General features: G+C 40.5%; 1 protein-coding gene across 4 annotated transcripts; it reads left to right on the top strand.

The window, feature by feature from the left end:
• The first annotated feature begins 103 nt into the window (after positions 1-103).
• Positions 104-25,852, top strand: LOC129701767 (protein FAM114A2-like). Of its 4 annotated transcripts, none has more exons than XM_055643181.1 (14): positions 104-215; positions 6,723-7,042; positions 7,211-7,310; positions 11,402-11,503; positions 12,427-12,527; positions 13,995-14,129; positions 15,386-15,559; positions 15,899-16,022; positions 17,750-17,835; positions 19,391-19,528; positions 19,805-19,944; positions 20,995-21,067; positions 21,448-21,501; positions 24,230-25,852. In XM_055643181.1, the coding sequence occupies exons 1-14, from the start codon at positions 119-121 to the stop codon at positions 24,329-24,331; spliced, it is 1,746 nt and encodes a 581-aa protein (XP_055499156.1). In that variant the 5' UTR covers positions 104-118; the 3' UTR covers positions 24,332-25,852. The 4 variants fall into 4 exon arrangements, with proteins under 4 accessions (XP_055499156.1, XP_055499159.1, XP_055499158.1 ...); XM_055643184.1 differs by having other exon boundaries at positions 109-244; XM_055643183.1 differs by lacking the exon at positions 104-215 and adding an exon at positions 5,370-5,427.
• The last annotated feature ends 2,009 nt before the right edge of the window (positions 25,853-27,861 follow it).

The following is a 27,861-nucleotide window of genomic DNA, read 5'->3' as shown; positions in this document are numbered from 1 at the left end:
CAATTGTCCTGGTGATCTACTTTAGAGCATGCGCAGTGAATACCGGAGGCCTCCGTTGGAGCATGCGCAGTAACAAGCATCTTTGGTAACAAGCAAGCGCCTGGGTCTCCCTTGGAGCATGCGCAGTGGCCCCTGTCCCGGAGCCTCCCTTGGAGCATGCGCAGTGGCCGTCAGGCCGTTTATCACAGCCCCGGTGGAAGTTCAGCGACGTGGCGGTGAGGAGTCGAAGGGACGCGTTTGGGGGGTGAGTTGTGGGATGTGACCGCGACCCATGAAGTGCTGAGTGGGATGGAGGCGAGTGGACCGGTGAAAGTCAAGTCAGTGTCGCGTTAGACTGAGGGGTACCGTAAACCTCTATTTCTGCTGCACCTTCCACCTTCCCAGGAGGTCTCGCTCACTTCACAACCAACAGTCTGAAGCAAAGATCTTAAAGATCTTTGGTCTGAAGAAGGTTCTCGCCTTTAAGACCTCACCTATTCCTTGTATCCAGAAATGCTGGCTGCCTCGTTGAGTTACTCCTATCTTTTTTAGTTTGTTATTATAGTTTGGTGCAGTGGCTGCCGTGCCTTAAAGTCAGTCTAAAGCCAGAAGTTAGGGACTGAGGGTCACAGCACCTGGGAGTAAGGTGAGGCAGTCAGATTAATAAACCCTTCAACAACAAGAACCGAGAATGCAACTCATCTCCGAGGGTCCGGCAGCACTTGTGAAGGCCAAAGCTTGCCCTTTTACCTCCACAGACCCGCTGCGTTTCAAATTCTAGCATCTGCAGTCTCCTTTGCTTTAACAAACAATGCACGCTTAATACGCATATTAGTTTAGTGTCTAGGATAGACACAAAATGTTGGAGTAACTCAACGGAACAGGAGCGAAGGAATGAATTGCATCACTCATCACTCAAGATGTGGGAACGTTGCCTTGCACTGTGGATGGCTCGATTGTAATTTAGTACCTTCTGCAGCGAGGTTTAACACATTCTGGACAGTCAAGGAATTAACAAAAATTAAGAATAGAATAATCTTGAATTTTAATACATCTTGCAAACCATCAAGAAATGTCCATTTTGCCAACACAGTTATGCACAGATTAAGTAATTTTGTTGAAAAATGAAATGTTTTAAAGTAGAAGATAGAACAAACTGCTGGATTTTGTTGATGGGTTATGATGGAGTAAATACAATCAGGCAAAAGGTATAGAAGTGTTAAAACTCCCACCTCCAGATACAGGGAAAGTTTCTACCCAGTTGTCATCAGGCAACTGAACCATCCTATTAACTAGAGAGCAATCCTGACCTACCATCTGCCACAATGGGGACCCTTGGACTATCTTTAATTGGACATTCCTGGACTATAATTTCCAATATACATTATTCCCTGTATCTGCACACTGGATGGCTTGATTGTAATCGTGTTTAGTTTTTCCACTGACTAGATAATATGCAACAACAAGCTTTTCACTGTACGTCAGTGCATGTGACAAGCTAAAAAATGTGTGCTGCCCGGAATCATTTCCTCAAGTACTTATGTTCTGTTACAGTGGTGCCCCAATTAGTACTAGCCTGTAAAGGGTTGATTTGCTATAATGTTATTGTCCTTCAGTCTGTACTTAAAAAAAAAAATAAAAAAAAATTAAAAGACAACAATATGGGGTATGTATTCTGAAAAACTACCACCCTCCATTGGTGTTCTCTAAAATTGCCCACAGCTCGGTATGAAGAGGCTGCTTGTGAGGGTTGCAGATGGGCAGGCTAGGGTGAGCAGAGTGACCACTTAATATGGGGGAACTTTATCTTGCACGGTGGATGGCTCGATTGTAATCATGTATAGTCCTTCAGCTGTCTGAATGTGTGCACATGCTCCATTTGTCCATGATAAACTCAGTAGTGTTTAGTTTATTGTTGCGTGTACCAAGGTACAGTGAAAAGCTTTTGCTGCGTGCTAGCCAATCTGGAAAGACAATACATGATACAATCGAGCCATTCGCACATGATAAAGGGAATAACGTTTAGTGCAAGGTAAAGCCAGTAAATTCTGAACAAAGATAGTCTGATGGTCTCCAATGAGGTAGATTGTAGTTTAGGACTGCTCTCTAGTTATGGTAGGATGGTTCAGTCGCCTGAGAACAGCTGGGAAGAAACTGTCCTTAAACCTGGTGGTGTGCGTTTTCACACCTCTATAGTTTTTGCCCAATGGGAGAAGGAGTGGCCAGGTTGTGACTTCTCCTTGATTATGGTGCTGTGGTTTCTCCGATAAGATTGTCAAAGAGAAATCTCTGGGCCGAGGAGATCTTGTGCAGTCAAACATAGAGAGGCGATGATGGCAACTTCGATCACATGCAGTATGGATGATGAAAGAGACTGTAGGATCTGGGCAGTGTATCTAACATGGAACAAGTGCCACCATCCCCTGTGATGGTCCACACTCCATTGACTAGGGTTAGTTACCCTGAACCTCTCATCCCAGCGATAGCAACTATCTTTCTGGCCCCACCCCCAATAATCATCAAAAGCAGCCTCACTACTCGGCTGTGGGTGATTCATTGTTGCGAGAGCACCATCGGAGAGGAAGGATTTACGCCAGGTTCCCACTGCCTGTGACACATCTTAATATTGATCTCTTTTAGCATTGATGCCATTGTTCTTTTTCATGGCAACACCAAGCAGGGTTTACCTAACAATTGGGAATGTTACAAACCTTGTGGGTTCCTCATTAAATTCAACAATCTCAGATAACCAGCTTTTCTGGTTTGGTAACACAACTAGCCAGCCTGCTCTCTTTATCTCCCTCCTCAGATGCTGCCTGACCAGTCTGTCTTGGTTTCCGCCTTGTCATAAACATTTACTGTGTTTTCTTCTTTTTTTTCCTAACGAGAGGCTAGTAAATTTAACTGTGGTGGATAAAGTTGGTGGCACAGAGGTGCAGCTGGTAGATCTGCTGCCTCACAGTGTTAGAGACCCAGTTTTGATCCCGACCTTGAGTGCTGGCTGTGTGGCGTTTGCACGTTCCCCTTGTGTCCCAAAGACATGCAGATTATATATTAATTGGCCTCTGTAAATTACGCCTTGGGTGAAGGGATGAGAAAGTGGGAAAACATAGAACTAGTGTAAACGGGTGGTCAGCATGGGCTCGATGGGCCATATGGCTTGTTTCAATGCCATATATTTTTAATTCTTGGCCCCCATTCTAAGAAACCGTTTAAAAATCCATTCAGAATTGGTGATAGTTAACATGGTGTTTTATGAAAATTTAAATTTAGAGAATTGTGGAACTAATGCATTGGATATAGCTTAAGGGTTTACAAAGGGTTTTCTGACAGACCTAAGTGGTAGACAGGTCAAAAGTGTAACAACAGCTGCTTTTGTGAGCTTGTATAGGGGTTCCATGGTTCCAGCATTTGGTCCCTTACATTTTGTGATTATATATTAATGATTTGGACTTGACTATAGAAAAAGAAAATGATAGGGAAAAAAATGATCTAGTGGTTCTCATTTCCAACTGTAGAAAGACACATTTGGAAAGAAAAATATCAAATTCATGCCAAAAGAAATTATGCAATAGATTTAGAGAGATGTAGCAAGGCAAGGAAATATCCAGTAAATGGGAGGATATTGGGTTGTGTGATGGAAAGGGGAGGACCGTAGAAAATATTTTATCGGGATGCATCACAGCATGTTTTGTGAACGGCTCCATCCAAGACCGCAAGAAATTGCAGCGATTTGTGGATGCGTCCCAGACCGTCACACAAACAAATCTCCCTTCCATTAATTCCATTTATACATCAAACTGCCTCGGCAAGGCCACCAGCATAATCAAGGACGAGTCTCACCCCAGTCATCGGGCAAGAGGTACAGTAGTGTGAAAATGCACATCTCCAGATTCAGGACTTTTTCTTCCCAGCTGTTATTAGGCAACTGAACTTTCCTATTAACAACTCGAGGGTGGTCCTGAACTACTATCTACCTCAATGGAGAGCCTCTGACGACCTTTATCTTGCACTAAGCGTCATTCCCTTATGTATTTGTACACTGGATGACGATTTGTATCCATGTACGGTCTTTCCACTGACTGGTTGGCAAGCAATAAAAGGCCTTTCACTGTACCTCGGTACACCTGACAGTAAACTAAACTTTACAGTATATGTCAGCATATCTTTAAAGAGCAGGTTCATGAAGAGGTTTGAAGAAAAATGACAGAATGCTTTCCTTTATTTGGCAAAGCATCGAATATAAGAGCAGAAAGGTTATACTGGAATTGTTTGCAACATTAATTGGGTTGCAGGTTTCGTTCTGCATGACATCTGCTCACTGTTCCCAGACCAGATATGACTGCAATGGAGAAGGTGCACAGGAGATTTACAAGACTGTTACCAGAACTGGAAAATGTTAGCACTGGCAAAGAATAAAGAGACTTGTTTACTTTGCCGCAGAGTAGCCTGGGGAGGGAGGTTTAAATGAGTTGTATAACATTTTAAAGGCTTTGAATAGAGTATAAAATCAAGGATCTATTTACCTTGGAATGGCCAAGGGTAGTGGTATAGATTTAAAGTTGACAGATGGGGAGTAGAGAATGAGTTTTTATTATTTGTAGCACAGTGAGGTCTTGAATTCAGTGCTTGAAAGATTGGCGGAGGCAGAAACTTCATCACAATTAAACAACACTTGGATATAGTGCTGGAGTAACTCAGCAGGTCAGGCCGTATCAGAGAAAAAGGATGGCTAACGTTTTGGATCGGAACCCTTCTTCAGATAGTGTATATATTACATTAAGGGTCATGGCCTGCAAGGCTGTAGCTTGAGTACTGGAAGGTGGAATTAGATTATCTCTTTCGCTCGGCTAAAGGCCTACATGTGTCATCTGTTTGTTTAAGAAGGAACTGCAGATGCTGGATAATCGAAGGTACACAAAAATTCAGACTGAAGAAGGGTTTCGGCCCGAAACGTTGCCTATTTCCTTCGCTCCATAGATGCTGCTGCACCGGCTGAGTTTCTCCAGCATTATTGTGTACCTTTGTGTCATCTCTTTTATGTGATGCCATGATTTATATAAAAGGCCATTTAAAAATAATTAATTTTGAACTTAAACAATGAGACTTTAACCACGAAATACTTAAAAGTGGCTGGAATAATTTGCAGCAGAATCTAAATTGATTCAGATTTAACAATCCCATGCAGCCATTCCCCTCCATTGAAATGAAGAAATAAACATTGATGGCGTGATTTAATTTTTGTGGCAAGTTCACTGTGTAAATGCAAAACAAAATACCCACGCTGCTGTTCCCTCGTAGGAGTGCAGCTTTGGTTATAGTCGAGACAAAATGGCAGCAAACCGGTATAACAATGTTGAGACATTGTATAGAAGTCGCAAAGTTGCGAACAATCAAGCGGGAAAATGTCTGAAGTGATGTGGGAAGCTCATCAAAATACGTGCCACGGTATTTTAGTGGGTTATTCCTAAGTTTGCAAAGTCATAGGAGCAGAAGTAGGCTATTCAGCACATCGAGTCTACTCCACCATTCAATCATGGCTGATCTATCTTTCCCCCTGAACCCCATTCTCCTGTCTTCGCTCCGTAATCCTTGACACCCTTATTAATTAGGAATCTGTCTTAAAAATACCCAATAACTTGGACTTCACAGCTGTCTGCAATGAATTCCACAGATTCACCGCCCTCTGACGAAAGAAATTCCTCCTCATCTCCTTTCCAAAGATACATCCTTTTATTGTTAAGGGCCTGTCCCACTTGGTTGTCATTTGCGCGTCACGCAGATGGCATGCGAAGATTTTGTACATCACAAAATCCTGCGACGCCGCTCGCAGCCGGGCGTCACTGCCTATGTCATCACGCACCATGCACGCATCACGTGCATGTCACGACATGTGCGTGCGTGCGTCATGACATGTAAATGATGTCGCTTAAATCACGCGCAAATGACGGCCAAGTGGGACAGGCCCTTGAGGCTGTGCCCACTGATCCTAGACTCTCCCACTAGTGGAAACATCCTCTCCACATCCACTCTGTCCAGTTTGAGTGTTGTGTTTTGAGCAGATTACCAGGAATAGCTCCTGAACTATAAAATATGCTAAGTTCATTTCAAATTCATAGCAATTTCTCCCTTTATTTCCATAGAAATAAAAAAATGACCTATTCCGAAGTGTCTCATAACTATAACTCCTCATAACCATGTACAGTTTTGGTCAGTCTCAAGAAAGGTCTTGATCCAAAACATCCAAAATGAATTTGGAGGAGAGGCAATGCTAGTTTCCCCAGTTGGTTCCTGGGATGAGATCGGTTGTTTGAGAGAGTGAGTGAAATGGGCATGTGTTTGCTGGAATTTGGAAAAATGAGGTGACTTTATAGAAGCATAAACATTTCTCAGTCCTGGACAGATGCTTCTCCTGATGTGCAGTCTTGCCTGTGGACTTGTTTCAAGTTGGAAAATGCCATAAGGAACTGAGTTGTGTGAAATCTCTTCACAGGATTTGTGAACCTTTCAGACTTCTCCATTCCAGAGATAGTGTGTCTCCATTCTGCACAATCAGTGAGTACATTACAAACTGAGATTGATAGGACCTTGGGGCACTTAAGACGGTAAGGGATATTTGGATAGGCCAGCACAGTATCATTTAAGACATTGAGGATTGATCTGACTGAATGATGGAGCAGGTTTGCGATTATATGGCTTATCCCTTTATGTTATCACAAACTAATTTTGGTGTTCACTCGCAGATATATCAAAGATGGAGGAAACTGAAACTACGGAGGCACCCGAGGATAAAGAATCTTTAATTTCAGAAGAAAGTTTAAGTGTTGCAGCCAACGAAGGGGAAAGCAATAAAAATGATGTATCATTGCAGCACTCCAAGTCTGAACATGAGACAAACACTACAGACAATTCCCAAACTGAGGACCACGAGTCTGCAGAAAGGAAACTTCAAATTAATGAAAGTAAAGGCAAGAATTCCATCAGTATGACAAGAAAGAGACCAGAATCAAAAGGATCCACTCCTGGGATAACTGAACAGCAACCCTCGGAGCTTGATGACAAGGTAGGCAATATTAGATGTTCTTGTACAAGTGATTATTTAACCTTGATTAAGTGTTTCTGTGTTGCCCTTGATCGCATTGACAGAAATTTACGTTCTTGTCCAAAATATGATTGTGCAAGTGAGAAATGTGGTTGCATGTAACCATACTGATCATGACCTGTTTTGCAGCCAAAGGTCGTCTCTGATCAGGAGGCAGGAAGTTGGGGCTACTGGGGCAATTGGGGGAAGTCACTGCTTACTACAGCAACAGCCACAGTTGCATCTGTTGGTGAGTTTATTGCTGACCTTTAGAAATATAATTCCTGCAAAATCTTGTGAATGTTTATTTTTCTAGAATTTTTTTCAAATTTACTCGTCTATGTACATCTGCAAGTTCTCCAAGACCATGAGAGATGGCATCAGCTGGGAGCATAGTGACGTAAAATGGTGCCTGGATGTCAGGCATAGCTTCTGTTCAATTGACCTTTTCCCCAATAGTCATACAACGTGGGGACAGGCCCTTTGACAACCTGCCCACACTGACCAACATTTCCCATCTATACTAGTCCCACCGGGCTGCGTTTGGACCAAATCTCTCTAAACCTATCTTATTTGTTCCTATCTAAACGTTCCTAAATGGGCCTCAAGTACCTACTCCAGCAGCTCGTTCCATACAACCACCACCCTTTGTGTGAAAAAGTTACCCCTCGGGTTCCTGTTAAATCTTCTTCTCCCTTCCCCTCTTCACCTTAAACTTGCGTCCTCTGGTTCTTAATGTAGGGACAAGTTCTTACCATATCTTTGCATTCTCTTACAAGTGTTGGCTCTCTGACCGATTTCCCCCTTGCTGAGCTCTGGGATTTTGGGTGAGTACTGCTTCCATTAACCTGAGGCATAGGAAGCACTCTGGTAGCAGAATTTGGCTGAGGGGTGAAGGAAAATGGGAGAGAGATCAATGAGGGAAAGAATTGTAGCAGGGGAATGAGATGGGAAGGAAGAGTTGGGGAAAGGAGGAATAGATTAATGGTAAGATGAGTGACGGGACAGAGGGGGGTTGGGAATGTGGGTCGTGCTTTGCGGGTTATGAGAAGAGGGGGATAGTCTGAATGGAAGAGGGGAAGAGGTCGACAGAATGAAGGGTTGGAATTGAGGGCAAGTAATCCCTGGCTCCATCCCCAAACACTACGTCTTTCCCCTTTCTGCAGTGCATACCATCTGTCACAGTGGCTGATATTTATTTCTACTTTATTAATACATCATATCGAAGCTTCCCAGTTTTTCTCTGAGGTAAGAATACAGAAGCAGTGATACTACCAGGATTTCTAAAATATAAACTATTTAAATGTTTCTTGTTGGATTACATTTTCTTCATCTAGATTTTGGAACTGCATTTGCTTACTTATTGAGTAGAAGCAAGAGTAAAGGGCCTGTCCCACCAGCATGCGATTGCATGTGTCTAACGCGACCAAACGTGGTTGCTTGAGGCGTACGGCCTCCCGGGGCCGGTCCCACTTCCAAGTGTGGAGGCGTCTGGAGTTGGGTGGGGCTGGTCTCGACATCACGCGGGGCTCCAAAAATCTTGCAGTCTGAAAACCCCGCGCGCTGACGGCCCGTAGGTGCATTGAGGGCGTCTCGATGCGCATACGCAGCATCTTGACGGCGTAGGCCTAGCGCGTGGCGTTGCGTGATGACATCATCGCCCGGCGTGCCGTTGCGTGATAACGTCATCGCCCGACACCGTGCGACGTCCAAATTCGGTCAGCCTGGCTCCTGCCCAGCTGATTAGTGAGTATGATGTCGGGACCAGCCCCGCACAACTCCATACGCCTCCGCGGTTCAAATTGGGACCGGCCCCACGTTGCTAAACGCCTCAAACGACCACATTTGGTCGCGCTAGACCCATGCAATCGAATGCTGGTGGGACAGGCCCTTAAGTCTTTTGGTTCTTGCCGAAAACTGAGGTAAAAAAAATCACTTTGCTTCATTAACCCCATATTTGATTCCCTTTTATAGAAACGTAGAAAAATAGGATCATGATGATGGCTGATCATCTAAAATCAATACCCTGTTCCTGCCTTTTTCCCCCCATATCTCTTGATTCATTTAGCCCAAAGAGCTAACTCTCACTCTCTAAACAACATCCAGTGAATTGGCCCCCACTGCCTTTCATGGCAGAGAATTCCACAGATTCGCAACTCACTGGCTGAAAAAGTTTTTTCTCATCTCAGTCCTAAATGGCCTATGCCTTATTCTTAAACTGTGACCCCTGGTTCTGGACTCGCCCAACATCGGGAACATTTTTCATGCATCTAGCCTGTCCAATCCTTTAAGAATTTTATACATTTCTATAAGATCTCCTCTCATACTTCTAAATTTCAGTGAATACAAGCCCTGTCGACCCATTTTTTTTCATCATACGTCAGTCCCGCTATCCTGGGAATTAACCTGGTGAACCTACGCTGCACTCTCTCAATAGCAATAATGTCCTTCCTCAAATTAGGAGACCAAAATCAGCTGCGGTATCACCAGGGCCCTGTACAACTGCAGTAGGACCTCCTTGCTCCTAAACTCAAATTCTCTCGCAATGCAGGCCAACATGCCATTAGCTTTCTTCACTGCCTGCTGTACCTGCGTGCCTACTTTCCATAACTGATGTACAAGCAGGTCTTGTTGCACCTCCCCTTTTCCTAATCTGATATAATTCAGATAATAATCTGCCTTCCTGTTCTTGCCATCAAAGTGGATAGTCTCACATTTATCCACGTTATACTGCATATGCCCACTCACCCAACCTATCCAAGTCGCCCTGCAGCCTCATAGCATTCTTATCGCAGCTCACACTGCCACCCAGCTTGATGTCATCCGCAAACTTGGAGATGTCACATTTAATTCCCTCGTCTAAATCGTTAATATATATTGTATATATCTGGGGTTCCAGCACCGAGCCTTGAGTCACTGCCTGCCATTCCGAAAAGGACCCATTAATTCCTACTCTTTGCTTCCTGTCTGCCAACCAGTTCTCTATCCATGTCAATACCCTGCCCCCAATATCATGTAGTATAATTTTGCGCACTGATCTCTTGTGTGGGACCTTGTCAAAGGCTTTTTGAAAGTCCAGATACACCACATCCACTGGCTCTCCCTTATCCATTCTACTTGTTGCATTCCCAAAAAAATTCCAGAAGATTAATCAAACATGCTTCCCTTCGTAAATCCATGCTGACTTTGACCACTCCTGTCACTGCTTTCCAATGAATATTTCCAATTTTAAATGAAAATTTAAATGATGGAAGCTAAGGATTGTAGGCAAATGAGTTGTGACGTCTTAGATCATTCATGAACTACCAAAAGGGTTGTATTGGCAGTCTTAATCCACGTTATGGTGGATAAGTCTCCAGGGCCTGACCAAGTACATCCTTGGATTTTGTGGAAAGCTTCGGATGAAATTGTGACCTGGAAGATGGCAACTGTTTTGCCATTATTTAAGATGGGTAGCAAGTAGATTTCTGGGAACGTCAAACCAGTGAGCTTGGGTAAGTTACTGGAGGGGATTCTGAGGGATGAAATCTACTAGTACTTGGATTGACACAAACTGATTAGGTATAGCCAGCATGAATTTGTTCTGTGGGACATTGTGTCTGATTATGGCATGCTGATCGCGAAACACATTGATGTTTTTCTGTGTTAAAAGTTTAATAATGCTTATTGTGGATGGAGTGATCACCTTACAAAAAGTGCATGATGATAGTCAGGTGGAGACTGGAATATTGCCAAGCTATCTCAGTTAATCGTAGATTGACAATATGTTCACAAAATTCGTTTTTGAATAATCTTTTTGAGTTGGTTTCAGATTTTTTTGGTGGGGGGGTGAGAAAGGTTCGGATTTAAAGATGTCTTTATTTTATAATTGTTTCAGATCTTAATATTGCTTATTGAATCTTAAATTCCAGTCGGGAGGGTCCTGAAAGTGCAATACCTGACAGCTCTTCATTGCATTCATGCTAAATATATTGAATTAGTTTTGAAAGACTTGCTTTTAGTTGCTTCTTTTAATATGGCAGTAGAAAATAAGAGAGCAGGACAGGTGCAGCCGGAAAATGGGTTACTGATCGTTAGGTTTGTCATCTGAAATCCTTCTGTAGAAGTTACAGACATTAAGAATGGTAAATTCATCCAGCAAAACAGAGTAGGATCCTCACAGTAACTTGGTTGCCAGCTCTAAAGCAAGATGCGCTTTCAAAATGTGACTGTGATTGCAGCAAGTTGTTTGCCAATGTTGAGTTGGTAAAAGCTGAGGTAATCTCTGCTCTCCTTGGACTGAAACTAATTAGTTTGTTTTTAAACTTAATAACCTTTTAACCTTTTTTGTTACTACTGTAGGTCATGGAATTTCCCACGTGATTGAAAAAGCCGAGTCCTCTCTTGGGATTCCCAGCCCTACGGAGGTTTCAGCAGAAACAAGACTGTCTGAAGGGGACAAAGGTGATCACTTGAAAATGGCGTTCCAAATTATGAAACGTTAATGTCCGTGAATGATTAAAATAGAGGACATGACGAAGGATAATGATGCAAATGACACCATGCTTTTTGGGCTACAAAATCCTCAGTTCTACCTGTTTTTACTATACATTACTTATGAAACATTATAAAGCCCCTCTTTTAAGGTGCAAGATCTCAAGAAATTAAGCATTCTCACTGACAACTGGAGAAGCCTAGTGAATAACCAACAAATCTGAAGTAACCAGGCCAGTGATATACAGTCATTGAGAGGACTAGATGCTACATGCTAAGGCTTCAAGCTTGCAAGTGGATGTAGTTACTGGGACTTTTTGCTGCTGGCAGATAAGGCTCTCTTCCCAGAGCTTGCTAAGCACTGTTGACAACAGTGAGCCATCTCGCATCTGCAAGGATGGTCAGGCAGTCACTCACCACAGACATGGGTCCATGCCAGTCATGAAGCACCATTGAACCCATCTTACATAATTCCATTTCATTCTTCCCATATTCTCATCAACTTTCTGCAAATTCTGTCACTCGCCTACCTACACACCAGAGACCATTTACAGTAGCCAATTAAACTACCGACCATAAAGCTGGGAATGTGGAAGGAAGTGAGCATCCGTGGGGAAGCCAATATAGTCACTTGGACAACATACAAGCTCCATACAAACATCACCACAGTTCGGTTGTGAGCTGGGTCACTGCCCTGTGAGACTGTTACTTTACCAGCTGCACAAGAATGCCACCTTGTTAGGTTTCCACTTTGAAGTAATTAAGCAAAGAGGACCATGTAAATACAAGTAATTAAGGATCTGCGCTTCGTTGTATTGGTGTTATAACATGATATGTGCTTAACTTGATTTGAGTAAATCATTTTAATTTCTGCAGTACTGTTTGCTTCCCAGAAAACTCTGAAGAAGGCCCTAAAACTGAAAGTGGAACCTCCTCCCCAACCAGTGGAGCGTTTGGGGTGTTTTCTACCATAACAAGTGCAGTACAAAGCACGGTGAGTATGGGTCATAGAAACATAGAAAATATTTGCAGGAGTAGGCCCCTTGCGCCAGCACCGCCATTCAATATGATCATGGCTGATCATCTAAAATCTGTATCCTGTTCCTGCTTTCTCCACATATCCCTTGATTCTGTTATCTAACTCTCTGATATCTAACACTCTCTTGAAAACATCCAGTGAATTAGCCTCCATTGGCTTATGTGGGAGAGAATTCCACAGATTCACAACTCTCTGGGTGGAAACGTTTTTCCTCATCTCAGTCCTAAATGGCCTACCCCCTTCACATATGTCATTTTTCCAAACAGTGCCTATAAAGCAATCCAAATACTAGTGGAGTCATTTGTTAGGCAGTTTTTGAGTAATTCTTTATGGAACCTTTATTTTCACACAGTTATGAGTCTGTGGAATTCTCTGCCTCAGAGGGCGGTGGAGGCTGGTTCTCTGGATGCTTTCAAGAGAGAGTTAGACAGAGCTCTATGGCTAGCGGAGTTAAGGGATATGGAGAGAATGCAGGAACAGGGTACTGATTGTGGATGATCAGCCATGATGACGTTGAATGGCGGTGCCGGCTCGAAGGGCCGAATGGCCTACTCTATTGTCTAACCTCGTGCTAAAATAAGTAGCAAGATATGTTTATATTTCAGATGAACCTTTTCTTAAAGATAGTCCTTATCCCTAGTCCTTACCTATCACCCCATCAGCCATCACATACAACACATAATCCTCTGATGTTTTCACCACCTCCAACAGGATCGCACCACTAGTCATATCTTCGCATCTCCACCCCTTTCGGTCTTCCACAGACCTTTTCCTTCGCAGTTCCCTGGTTAACTTGTCCCTTTCCACCCAAACAACCCCCTCCCCAGGTACCTTTCCCTGCAACTGCTGGAGATGCCACACCTGTCCCTATACCTTCTCCCCCAACTCTGTCCAGGGACCCCAACAGTCCTTTCAGAGGTTCACTTGCACCTCCTCCAACCTCAGCTACTGTATCGGTTGTTAAAGATGTGGACTGTTGTACGTCGGCGAGACCAAACGTAGACTGGGCGATCATTTCGTTGAACACCTTCGTTCAGTCCTCCTGGACCTATCTTATCTCCCCGTTGCTAAACGCTTTAATTCTCCTTCAATTCCTACACTGACCTTTCTGTCCTAGGTCTCCTCCAATGGCAGAGTGAGGCTAAATGCAATGATAAATCCACTAAAATAATTAATTTCATATTTTGGTTAGATTAGAGAGAGTTTTAAAAACCCAACTAAACTGATATTGGATTCATTAAAGAAACAAGGAACTGCAGATGCTGACCTGAAATGTCACCTAACCATGTTCTCCAGAGATGCTGCCTGACCTGCTGAGTTACTACAACACTGTGTCCTTTTAAATTTATTGAATGTGTTTAATTAAAAGTTAATCTACATACTTGGATGATATGATGTAAATATTGCTAACTTTATTTTCAGGGAAAAACTGTACTAAGTGGTGGTTTGGATGCTCTTGAGTTCATTGGTAAAAAAACCATGGACGTCATCGCAGAAGGAGATCCTGGATTCAAGAAAACACGAGGCCTAATGTATAGAACAACCACATTATCCCAGGTACATGCTCAATTTTTTGCAGTGACTAAATGAAAATAATTAATCTCAGAGGTTGGTGGAGGCAGGTTCTCTGGATGCTTTCAAGAGAGAGCTAGATAGGGCTCTTAAAAATAGCAGAGTCAGGGGATATGGGGAGAAGGCAGGAACAGGGTACTGATTGGGGATGATCACATAGGAACATAAAAAATAGGTGCAGGAGTAGGCCATTCGGCCCTTCGAGCCTGCACCGCCATTCAATATGATCATGGCTGATCATCCAACTCGGCCATGATCACATTGAATAGCGGTGCTGGCTCGAAGGGCCAAATGGCCTACTCCTGCGCCTATTGTTTAATTTTTTTTATTAAGTGCCAGAATAGTCACAGTGGCACAGTGGTAGAGTTGCTGCTTTACAGTAAATGCAGCACTGGAGACCCGGGCTCAACCCCGATTACGGGTGCTGCCTGTAAGGAGTTTGTACATTCTCCCTGTGACCTGCATGGGTTTTCTCCGAGATCTTTGATTTCCTCCCACATTCCAAAGAAGTACAGGTTTGTAGGTTAATTGGCTTGGTAATGGTAAATGTAAAAATTGTCCCTAGTGGGTGTAGGATAGTGTTAATGTGCAGGGATCGCTGGTCGGCGTGGGCTGAAGGGGCCTGTTTCGTGCTGTATCTCTAAACGAAACTAAACATATCAGAGGGCAGATTAATATTAAAAATAGAACAATAATTGACTAATTCAGCCATGGCACTTTAATGCAATCTGCCATCTTTATAGAGATGCACGGAACCACAGATGAAAAAGACAGTGCTGGAATAACTGAGTGGGTCAGGCAGCATCTTTGAAGGAGATGGATAGGACCCTTATTCAGACTGATTGTGATGAGGGGTGGGGTCAGATTCTGGAAGAGAGACCGGGGCTTGACAAACCTATGTGAGTGATGGGTGACGGAGTTTGATAGGCAGATGAGTGGATGAAGGCCAGAGATGAAAAGAAGACGAAAGATGAGGCATGAAGTGTGAAGCTGGAGGAAGGGATACGCGTGGAAAGGAGCAGGGGAAAGGGTGGGTGGGATAATGGGAGAAATGGATGAGCATCTATGTGGGGCACGAGGAAAAGATGGTTACAACTAGAGGGATTTAACCACAAACAGCAATGGGGCCCAGCCCCGATGCGTGAGGCACACCACACCTAAGTAGTCATTGTCTCGTACTCCACTTTCCTATACAGGAGGCGGCCCTGGAGATTATTCTGCTTTAATTTTATTTTATGCAGGTTCTGCGGGAAGCGAAAGAAAGAGAAGAAGAACAACAGGAACAACATCAAACAGCTGGTGAACATTCAACGGCTGCAGAAAAGAAGGCTAATTATGGAATTTTGTTCGATGAGTTTCAAGGTCTGTCCCATCTGGAAGCATTGGAGATTTTGTCAAATGAAAGTGAAGTAAAGGTAAAAAGGCAAAAATAAAATTACTTTTTTCCATTTTTTTTTTTTGGTCTGTTATTGCCAGATTTGTTTTTGACGTTGAATGCAGATCACCCATCCAGGATGGTACTTTATTAGATGACCCAGAAATGCCACATTATTTTGCGATTATTAAGTTTAAGTTCATAGGTTATGCTAATATTGAAAATGTATCGGATCTTTAATAATCCTCTTCATGTTTGTTTTAATGTGCTCAATGTACTTGTGTCAATTTCATTAAAATATACACTTTGATTTAGCATGCCTAATGCTAACTGCATTCTTTAGCTATTCATGTAAAGTGACGTTTGTTACTTTCTGTAGGTTAAATCGGTGATTAATTCTCTGTCTGGAGAAGAAGTTGAAAAGCTGAAGGAGGAGTTGGAAACAATTACAGAAGCGTTTTCTTCGTTTGAATTTGATGATGAGGAAGAGGTGGAGAATGAAGGTACAACAAAAGGTGTTTGGTGGGCAGTCGGGGTTTTTTTTAATTGATTGTGTGACTAGTTTTCCCCAGACTCTTTATAACCTTTATCATTAGTTTGAAATTATATGTCATTCAGCAGAAATGTATAAAGGTTTGGCATACATTTCTTGCTATCTTTTATATTCAGTTCTCTGTCTGCCGAACTAGCTGTCCCATGGCCTGGTTTAACGATCTTATTAACTTGCTATATCTCCTTTTAAAATAATTTGTAAACTTCATAAACAGCAACATTTGGGTTGCACTGCCTCTCCATGTTCTTCCCACAACCATCTCTTTACACATGAATGCCATGTTCATCATCATTGTGCCCACTTCACGGTCCCACAATCTCCGTCACTATTTACTGCAAGCTTGGTACTATGTACAACCTTTTATTTACAAGAAGAGAAAAACTAACTCTTGTATTATTACTGGCTGGTCTTTTGTAAAAAAAATACAACTGTTCTGGAAAAGTTCCTGTTTTCATTGCCTTGCCAACATTACCCAAACTATTGGCTTAATCTCAATTGTCTGTTTTTTGAATAACCTTGCAGTGTAGTCTTGTTATCCTTATGGAAATTTATTTCTACGACATTTACATTAATTTCATGAACTCTATCTCTGTCAACTCCATCAAATAACTAGATGGCTGGATTAGCCAGCCATTTCTCTGGACAACCCAATGCTGGATGTTCTTACTAACCAATTCTCCTCCCAGTGGGAATGTGAGAATTTCCTATCACTAACTGACCTCTTGTATCAGGTTTGTGTATCCCATCATTTTGTAATATTTGTAATCCACCAGAGTTTCTGGCATTATTCATTCAAGGAGGACTTAAATATTGTGGCCTTAGTCTCTTCAACTTCACCCTTGCTTCTCTCAGCAAACTAGCATGCTTACCTGGTCATTCTTTGGCTTTGAGGGTGAAACTGGTTGTGGTACAGGGCTTATCCAGAAATTGTGAGCACATATATGGCAATTCACTATTTTTTTTTTTTAACTGGCACCAAGAAAAAGGACATTGAATGCTACTGTATATCATAAATTCAAATGGTTGACCTGCATTTCAAGAAGGTGGGCTTTGCCTCTACCCCATAGAGCACATTGTACTTTGCTAATGTGCTACAATGTTGGGAACTATATTCTGCTCTAGTTTCCCCTTCACTCTATTGTATCTGAGCTTGGATATCTATTTATACTCCATTGTATCTGAGCTAGGTACATCTGACCTGTTAGGACAACTTACAAAACAAAGCTTATCAATGTTCTTCGGTACAAGTGACAGTAATAATCTAACCTAGGAAGGTCCAACTATGTCTCTTTACTCAGAGAGGTAGCTGTGTGGAATGAGCTTCCAGTGGAAGTGGTGGAGGCAGGTTTGATTTTATCATTTAAAAATAAATTGGATAGGTATATGGATGGGAAAGGAATGGAGGGTTATGGTCTGAGTGCAGGTAGAGGGGACTAGGGGAAAATAAGTGTTCGGCATGGACTTGTAGGGCCGAGATGGCCTGTTTCCGTGCTGTAATCGTTATATGGTTATATGTCCATCTGATCCAGCATTCATTACCATATATTTAAAACCACTTCATGTATTGACTCTAGGTGCCTTCAGAGCAGATAGAAAGGAATAATAAATAAGCTTTGCCAATGTCATCCTGAAAAAAATGTTTTACACAACTTAAGGTTACTTTGATATGTTTTGCAGGAGATGATGGGTCTAGATTTGTGGAAGAAATGTCTGAGTTGTTATCAGAGCTGCATTTAGCTGTAACATCTGATAAAATAGGCAAAGTAAGTGTATTTTCTGACCGATTCAGTTATTTTATGGGGGAAACAATTCACTTACTGTAAAGTGTCTTCCACTTATTGTAAATATGTGCACAAAAGGGTTTCTGTTATTGATATGGTTTTAATCTGGTAATGAACTGAAGAAAAAAACAACCATTTAGAATCAGTCGTACAATTCATCATGCTGACCAAGATGCCCTATAGAAACTAGTCCCATTTTCCTGTTTTTAGGCTATGTCCCTCTAAATGCTTCGTATCCGTGCACCTGTCCCAATTTTTTGTTAATTTAAATCTTGCAAACTTACTATTCATGTCTTGCACATTCTCATCCAAATCATTGATATGCCACAAACGGCATTGGGTCCAGCACCAAACCCCGAGGCACACCACTCGCACAAGCTTCAAGTCTGAAAAACTCTTCCACTTCCACCACCAATCTCTGTTTCCCACCATTAAGTAAATTCTATATCCAGTTAGCTAGCTCTCCCTGGAACCCATACAATCTAACCTTCCAGAGCAGCTTGCCATGCAGAACCTTATCAAAGACCTTGCTTAAGTCCATATAGAGCACATCGGCACCCTGCCCTTATCAACCTTCTTGGTTACTTTATAAAAATAAAAAAAATAAAAAAGAGAGAGGTCACGGCAGCAATTTAGTTTTGTTTAGAGATACAGCGCGGAAACAGCCCCTTCGGCCCACCGGGTCCGTGCCGACCAGTGATCCCCGTACATTAACACTATCCTACACCCAGTAAGGATAATTTTTACATTTACAAAGGCAATTAACCTACAAACCTGTACGTCTTTGGATAGTGTTAATGTGCGGGAATCGCTGGTTGGCGCGGACCCGGTGGGCCGAAAGGCCTGTTTCCGCACTGTATCTCTAAACTAAACTGAGGAGGTTATCTCCCAACCACAAACTCATGCTGACTATATCTAATCAACCTTTGTTTTTCCAAATATACGTATAGCTTATTCCTCAGAGTCCTCTCCAGTAACTTGCTTATCTCAGATGTTGGACTTGCTGTTCTATGGTTCCGAGGTTTGTCTTTGTAATCCACCTTAAATAGAGACAAGTGTTAGCCACCGTCCAGCTATCCAGCACCTTGCCCGTATGTATTGATGATTTGTATATCTCAGCCAGGGTTCCTGGAATTTCTTCCTGAGCTTCCCACAGTGTTGTTGGATATACCTGATCAGATCCAATAGATTTATTCATACATTTTGGGGAATCAAGAACTTAATCGCATGAAATATGGACTGTCCTCAAGACGTCACAAATAACTGTTCCAGGTTTCTGAGTGATCAGGTTTTTATCCATGGAATAAATAGTAAAAATATCCTCTGAGAACCTCACCCATTATTTAATCTTCTGGAAAATAAACCATTTTTTTGTCATATCCGATTAAGTCAAGCGGCATACTTTCCATGTTCGGCACCATGACATCTTTGGTTCATTAATGTAAGCACAACATATTCCGAGCATCCTAATTTGCTTCATGTTGAATCTTTAGTGAAGTTTTGTTCTGAATAATTAAAAAAATTACATTTCTTTCAGGTGAGAAAGAACGCGAATGAATGCATAATTGAAGTAAGGTCTCAAATAGAAATTATATCAGAAGAACCAGAGAAAAAAGACCAAGATGAGAAGTCTACATGTGATGGCTTGAATAAAGATCACAAAGTTTCAGTTGCGGTAATGAAACTACACACTCTTTAAAGTTTTAAGCATAAGTGCCCCAAATTGCATCAATATTAAACCACAAATAATTATGTGCCTTAAACCCTATTTTTGTGATTTTCTTTTTTGTTTTTTTTTCTATCCTGAAGCATATTGTAAAAGGGAAGATAAGTCTCCAATCAAATCTCAGGATCTGCCATATAGTTTTCAGTAAAATCTTTTGTTTGCTTTCTCTTGTTTTTATGAGTTAATTAAGCACAGGGATATAATTTCTGTCTGTATGCCTCACAGAATATCCATACATCAGCTGTAAGAAGTTTGGCTGAGCTCACTGCTCGATCCATTGAACAGTTCCATAAAGTGGCAGTACTAATTCTTCACAGCCAGAACCAAGACGTGGGGGCATTGGATCGTGCCAAAACTCTGTCTAAGTATGACATTTTAAACTTTTCCAAAATATGCAGAAGTAGATTGCTGCAGAATTTTAATGGTTGCTTGCTGGTATAAATAGAAACACGTGCACTTTAAAAGTAAACTAATGACAACCTGAATCCTAATTTTGGCGCAAGTTCTATTACGGTGTGAGGAAGAATAATATAACTAGGCGATTCATACACCTAACAAACCAACTTGGCTTTGGATGATAAGATGCTTGTTTTTAAATTGACAAAACGTTTTACGTGCTCCCAAACAATTGCTTCCAAAAGCATAATATGAGGCACTCATGCCAAGCAAGACCCATTTTCACTGTATAAATCTAATGAAAATGCTCAGTGATATTTTAAATGGTCTAATTAATCATTAAAATGCCTTAATTGGTCTTTTTTTTTGGTGACTTTAACAAAACGGGACGGCGAAGTCAGATCTCTGGTTCTGGCAATTCCATTTTAGAAAGTATTTTTAGACTGTAGCATGCATTGAACTTGATACTTAAAGGCTGTGATTTTTACCGCAGCTCTGTTTTCTGAATGAATAGATGTTTTCTGAGGCGATATGTGATATTATTCTGGCTACCTGGACAGTATCTAATAATTTACAACTCTCAGTTGCTGCAATATTCCAAGTTCTAAGTGCAAGCAAATTAATGCAACATATAATTTCCAATCCCCGGAACCACCTAATTTATTGAATTACTCTGAAGATAGACACACAAAGCTGGAGTAACTCAGCAGGAGAGGCAGCATCTCTGGAGAGAAGGAATGGGTGATGTTTCGGATCGAGACCCTTCTTCAGGTTACCCATTCCTTCTTTCCAGAGATGCTGCCTGTCCTACTGAGTTCCTCCAGCTTTTTGTGTCTATCTTTGGTTTAAACCAGCATCTGCAGTTCCTTCCTACACTTATTGAATTACTCCTACGCTTTCCCCTCGCCCCCAATGAATAATACAGATTAACAAAATATTAGATGGAGGAAGAAAATAGACTACAAAGCTTTAACACTTCGTTGTGGAACATTTTCCCTAATTTCAGTTTTTCTCCACAGATTGACTGTCGTCTTGTGTAAGGAAATGGCTACTCTTTCGAAACAGTTTACTACTTGTTTAACAATAATAGGGGTAAGAAGAAACATCACCTTTTGCAGAACGTTATTAAAAAAACTGTTGAAGAAATGGGTGCTATAATGTAAATTACCACTATTGACTTCCAAGTGACTTTGCATTACATTCCATGACCTCAAGCAGCTTATTTATTTGGGATATTTCAGTAGTTGATCTGATTTGTAAAGCCACCTTTTTCCAGATGGAAGAAAATCCTAAGGTGAAAGTACTAGAAGTTTGTCTGCTTTTTTGCACAAAACCACAGAATATGTGTTTATAATACCAAAATTCAATTAATTTAAGTTTCTTTACTAATGTCTAGTTATTAAAAATATATAAAATTATGGAAATGTTTATCTTTGTATATAAATGTAAAATATCTTCTATTTTCTTTACAGGCTAAAGAGAAAGTCGACATTCTTAATCCATTAATTACTGGAGTATTTTTGGAGGTAAATTTAATTCAATATATGAGCTTTGCTTACAAAGTAACTACAGTAATTAGATTTCTAATGTAAACCAAAATTATTCTGCCTTTGCACATGGTAGATTGAACTTTACTACTATTGCCTCAATCATAGATACATAGAAAATAGGTGCAGGAGTAGACCATTCGGCCCTTCGAGCCTGCACCACCATTCGATATGATCATGGCTGATCATCCAACTCAGTATCCCGTACCTGCCTTCTCTCCATACCCCCGATCCCTTTAGCCACAAGCGCCACATCTAACTCCCTCTTAAATATAGCCAATGAACTGGCCTCAACTACCTTCTGTGGCGGAGAGTTCCAGAGATTCACCACTCTCTGTGTGAAAAATGTTTTTCTCATCTCGGTCTTAAAGGATTACCCCTTATCCTTAAGCTGTGACCCCTTGTCCTGGACTTCCCCAACATCAGGAACAATCTTCCTGCATCTAGCCTGTCCAACCCCTTAAGAATTTTGTAAGTTTCTATAAGATCTCCCCCCCCCCCCCCATCAATCTCCTAAATTCTAGCGAGTATAAGCTGAGTCTATCCAGTCTTTCCCAGGCATCCCAGGAATCCCAGGAATCAGTGGTGAACCTTCTCTGCACTCCCTCTATGGCAATAATGTCCTTCCTCAGATTTGGAGACCAAAACTCAAGTTTAAAATCAAGTTTGTATGTATCCTCTTGGATGTTTTTCTATGTATTTTAGATCAGAAGTTAAATTAATATGCCACCCAGCTAATATATCTGGAGATTAAAATATTCCATAGCATTATTTGAAGAAGGCATGCTCTGACTAACATTTATCCCCTAAACACCACCAAAAAACAGTACTTGATCATTTATTCATGCCTGCTTATGAGCCTTTACTGTGTGTGTGCAAATTGGATTTCTTTGTAGTAACATTAACTTTTTTTTTTAAATCATGCCGAAAAGAAAACTCAAATGACATGCACATCGCTACAAAAATGCAAGATTTTGGTTATGTGAACATTTAATTGAAATGTACACTATTAATTGAAGTCATTTAAATAAAATATTCAGAACCATCAGTCTGTTTTCGAGGAAACCTTGCCGGACAAACTGTTGGCTGCAAATTTTACCACAGTGCCTGTTTGGATAGTAGCTTTACTGGTCATGTGATCTGTGTTGTTTTGGAAATCATACTGCAAATAATAGAAGTCATTAGACTTTAAAAAAACATTGATCCAAGATCTCGAACGTGCAGACTGGTTAAACAAGGTTTTGCAGCAAGCATGGCCATTTGTTGTCCAATAACTGGAGAAGCTCATTATTCAAGATGCATTTAATTGTCACATGTGCCAGATGGCTGTTGGTAAACTCTATCGCTCCCATTATTCGAAGTTCAAACAATCACCTACAAACATTTGCCTTCACCAAAGTCTGCTTTGGAGTGAAGCTTTTGAAGATTTTGACAAATTTAGCAAATATAGATGCAAAGTTTTGCAAGATGTCAAGACTGATTTAGTTTGTTTCTATTATAGATCACTACAACACGTGCGGCAGATTATAAATAAATTAGATTTCTACAATAAGCTTCTGAGATAGCATGTATATCGGATACCAGGAAGGACATTTGTAACTTTATCCAATTTATTTTAAAGGCATGCCACAAAAAGATGAGGGTTAATCAAAAAAGTTATTTATCCCTTCACATTTCCAACTCCAGTGCTCCCCGATTTACGATGTTTCGACTTTACGATCGGCAAACACTCGGCAACGGCAGCGAGCCGCACGTCACTTCTGGTCGCGTAATCGCAGTGTATTAAATGCGTTTTTGACGCGATGTTTTAGATTTACGATGGGTTTATAGGAATGTAACCCCATCGGAGGTCGAGGAACAGCTGTACTCCACAGGATAGATGTTTTCGCACTATATAAGAAATAAGAAATAGAAGCAGGGGCAGGCCGTTCAGGCTCTTGTGTCTGCTCTGCAATTCATTTTTCTTTTTAATACTTCAAAGCATTTTTTTCCTACACTAATACCACGATTTTTTAATCCTTAGAAATTTCTAGTCCAGTTTGGTCCTGAATGGCCAACCCTTATTTTAACACTGACGGGCGATTCAAATGTTCTAGGAATGGAAACTCCACATTTACCCAGTCAAATTCTTTAAGAATATTTATGTACAAGAGAAATATGTAATTGTTATGTTTACGAAATATTGTTTCAATAATAATCGTATCTCATTCATCTAAACTGGAGAGCTCGGGCTCGATCTGCTCAGTTTCTCATCGTAGAAACTTGGCATATTCGATATCACTGTGGTAAATCTTTGCTACACTTCTATACATAAAATAGGAAATGCCAGAAATACTCAGCAGGTCAGGCATCACATAGGGAGACAAACAGTTAACATTTTGGGTCCTTGGCCTCTGTAGAATGCATGTCGTGCTGTTCTCGGATACTCAACTTTTTAATAACGACTTTTTCAATGAATGTTACATCTCTCTGTTTCTCTATAGCCTTTATGGGCTTTCAATAAACAGACAAATGTGTGGTTTCATTATGTTCGGTTAAAGCTCAGACCTTTGCATCATCTACTTTAGTAAAATTCATCTTGCAGCATGTGTAAGGAGACAAGATTGCAAAGTTCATCTATGCTAGTCTGCTTGTGAATAATTGTTCTTCTGACCAAAGGAATGCCTTGCTTTCAGTATTTTGTAAAATGTTCAAACTTCTCTTACAGGCCTCCAATAGTGCAACATACATCCAGGATGCATTCCGGCTTCTACTTCCAGTTCTTCAAATTTCTCAAATCCAGACCAGCTTGAACACAACTGCGCAATGACTCATTTAACTAACTTTCCATGACATAAAAAGTTTGCATGAATTGTCTGCCAAAAATTCAGTCGCTGGTGTGGATTCCTTTAGGATGCCTTTTGTAACACTTCAAACATGTTTTTTGTTGAGAGATGGGATTTAACAGAGAGCAGGGAAAAGGTAAGTAACTTACCTCTGCATAAAAAGTAAATGGCTTTTCTCTATAAAAAAAAAAGCCACTATTATAAAAATGCACTAAGATATTTGGGTCATAATCTCCAGCATATGATCTTTCTGTTCAAATTTTCACAATTTTTTTTTAGTTCTTCTATGCATGAAAGAAAACTTAATGTTTCTCATAATTCCTACCAGATTGACTTTTCATGGAACTAAAATTTGTAGCTGTATAATAGCAATAAGTTATTTTTCATTACAGATCTTTATACAGAATTAAATGTATATTGGCTTACACTAAATGTAAATCGTAAAATAATTCAGAAAATATTTGTGGAAATAGTCTACCACGTTTATTTCTGATTTTGCCAGTCATCACTGGCTGGTCATTTAACTAAATGCAATTTTATGCACTTTTTTTGTAATCTCTGTCTCCCAAACTTTCCAAAGAAATTCACAACAGTGAAATCGATGCTTCTCATTTGTGAATCTGCTACATACCACTCCAACTCCATGGAAAGTGGTGCAGCTGGTAGACCTGCTTTCTCATAGCACAAGAGACTCTAATGCAGTTCAGACCTTGGGTGCTGCCTGCGAAGCGTTTGCGCGTTTTCCCTGTGAGCTGCAGCTTCCTCCCACATTTGTTAATTGGCTGCTGTAAGCAGTAAATTGATGGAAAAGTGCAATAAAGTGTGGACTCAGTGGGCTGAAGGACCTGTTTCCATGCTGTACATTTCAATCAATCAATACACCTTGTGCTTAAACACAATGGCTTGTTGTTTGAAAAATGTACTGTGCATTTAAAAAATACTCAGTGGAAGATGTGATTTATAAATGCAAGGGTCGATTTAATTCCTTAAGTTGTTTTGGTATAAGCCCAGGGAAAATATATTTTTGACATCTATAAAACTTGTGTCATAAGACTAATTTCCACCAAAACCTAGATGTGGGTGAGAATTAGAATGAGTTCTATTATTTTGCATATTTAGCAGCAATCCTTTACTATCTTAAAGTCAGTTTAACACTTAAACTATGAACAACAGTGTCCTAATCGCAAAATGCAATTATTAGGTAGAGTTTAAATGTATTTGCAATGTTATGCCATTGACAGCCATCAGAGTAGAGAAGTACATAAGATTCTCTTAGCTATTTAGTAATCTCAAGTAATGTCAGTGGTTTCCAATGATGTACTTTTCTCATAATTAAATTTAAAAACCTGGAGCATTATAATGTATTGACTGTTATTTAGTTATTTTGTGCCTTTTGAGAACCTTTACTTGAGTATCTCCTGTTTAAAAAGTGCAAATAATTGTTTCATGACCTTTTTGGCAGTTTTTTTAATATTAAAAGCTTTAGAATGCTCCATCAGTAACAACTAATTTGTTAGTTTTTTTTTAAATTTACTAATTAATTTTGGTCAATTGTGATTTATTCAGGCATGAGTAATTTGCATATTTATTTTGTTAACCATAAACTGGTCGTAAAACAAAATATTCTCAGAAAAGCCACTACATGTAGTATTTATTTAATTAGGCTGTCTTAATAAATCAGTTGTGCATGAGATATTAGAGAATTGTGGCTGTCAGTTTACATGTTGAAATCTATCTGTTGAATTTGAGTGTCACCTAACTAGTTTATGTTTAGAGGATTAATATATCAGATTAATTGGCTCGGGCCACAAAAGCAAAGTTGCACCTATTTTAAACGTATCATGTTGTGGCATCTTTCTACATTTATTCATTACTAATTTCCTTGTCCATAATTGTAATAGAAATTGTCTTGGTGAAACCTCAAAACTTCAGGGTGACTTTGTTCTTTACAGTAAGTTAAATTCCTCAGATGTAGCCACTGAAACTCAATTGTCTTGTGGCAAGATGTCAAGAATGGTAATGGGATCAAATCGGTTTTAATTATATGGGTTCAGAGATAAATGGTGTTCAGAACACTCTGAAGGGCACCCTGATTCTTCAGATGATGCCATAGAACTTGAACATTTGAGAATGCCTGCGTTTAACGTCTCAACCAAAAGACATTCCCTTTGACGGAATGTTTAAGAAAAAACTGCAGATGCTGGAAAAATCGCAGGTAGACAAAAATGCTGGTGAAACACAGCGGGTGAGGCAGCATCTAGGAGAAACTCAGTGGGTGTCAGCCTCACCCTCTGACAGAATAATGCCTTTCATGACACTCGGGGTGTGAAATGTGGCTGGAGTCTGCAACCATCTTACTCTGATAGAATTGCAACCACTTATAACTTGTCATGCTGTGATTACAGTGTCCGTGATGCTGAGGCACCAGATGTGAATCCTGTAAACTACTTTTCCTAAATTCCAGTTGATAGTTATTTTTTGGTTTCAATCGATCAGATTACTGAAACCTAAATGAGATCTGTGAGAAGTCCAACTTCAGCCTAGCAGCTCATCAGCTCAATGGTCCCTTGTCCAACTGTTGGAAACTTTGGAGATCCAAGATTTTTCAATTCATAGGTCACTGTATTGAAACATCTGTGATTGAAGAGAGAAATTGGTGTCTGTGGATCAGTTTTGTAGACTGTCAAGGAATGGCAGCAAAGATCAGGGTAGGATCATCACCACAATGCTATGTAGGATAATCATTATTTTTTATAATTGGGGGGGGGTTTAATACACCCTTTCTTCCAGTATATTGACATGAAAACTTGCAATGGCTGTCTCAATAAAAGGAGGGGCAACTGAGCATGCCAAATCAGGACAAAATGGAGAAACCCATGCAAGCAATTCCATAACCCTCACTAGTGAGGACCAAGCATCACACATCAGCATTGTGGTGGTTCAACATTTGAATGCCCCAAACCAAGCCCCTGGGCACTGCTCCGAGGCCCAACCTACCAAACTGTGGGTAAATCATCAGAGCAACAACCTGCCTGATTAATAGTTGGTGAATATAAATTATTAATAAATATAAATATTGTTTTAAAATGTGCTGCTGTTCACTTGCATTAACTGTAATTTACATTGTTTGGTCATTAAAATGGAAATACATTTAGCACCTTTATCATCTCTGGATTTTATTCATACTTTGAAAATCACCACCTCAGTCGTATTTGAAACATTACAAATAAATATTGTGAATATTTTTCTAAAGTTCTGCAAACTATCCCCAATTAACATCTGAATTTTGAGAAATTGTAATTATCATTTATCTAAATAGTAATTAATGTTAGTGCCCTTGAAGTTGGTTTATAGACTGACACTGTTTAAAAAAATAAGAGGTTTGTCATTTAAGACATGAGAATTCTCCTTCTGAGTCATGAATTCCTGGAAATCTTCCTCAAAGGTTAGTGGAAGCAGATTCTTATAAGTAAGGCTTGAAGGTTTACAGGGGAACATGAAAATACAGCATTGA

The sequence above is a fragment of the Leucoraja erinacea genome, chromosome 11 (assembly GCF_028641065.1).
Source record: "Leucoraja erinacea ecotype New England chromosome 11, Leri_hhj_1, whole genome shotgun sequence".
NCBI classification, from domain to species: Eukaryota; Metazoa; Chordata; class Chondrichthyes; order Rajiformes; family Rajidae; genus Leucoraja; species Leucoraja erinaceus.
Note: the sequence above shows the minus strand (reverse complement) of the source record. Positions and strands in the feature narration are given on the sequence as shown.

What these genes read in the sequence shown, in the direction of transcription:
- LOC129701767 (XM_055643181.1), top strand. Translation starts at nt 119, where the DNA reads ATGCGCAGTGGCCCCTGTCCCGGAGCCTCCCTTGGAGCATGCGCAGTG. An exon ending in GAACAACCACATTATCCCAG is followed by an intron (nt 14,130 to 15,385) that starts GTACATGCTCAA and finishes TATTTTATGCAG; the next exon opens with GTTCTGCGGGAAGCGAAAGA. An exon ending in CATCTGATAAAATAGGCAAA is followed by an intron (nt 17,836 to 19,390) that starts GTAAGTGTATTT and finishes CATTTCTTTCAG; the next exon opens with GTGAGAAAGAACGCGAATGA.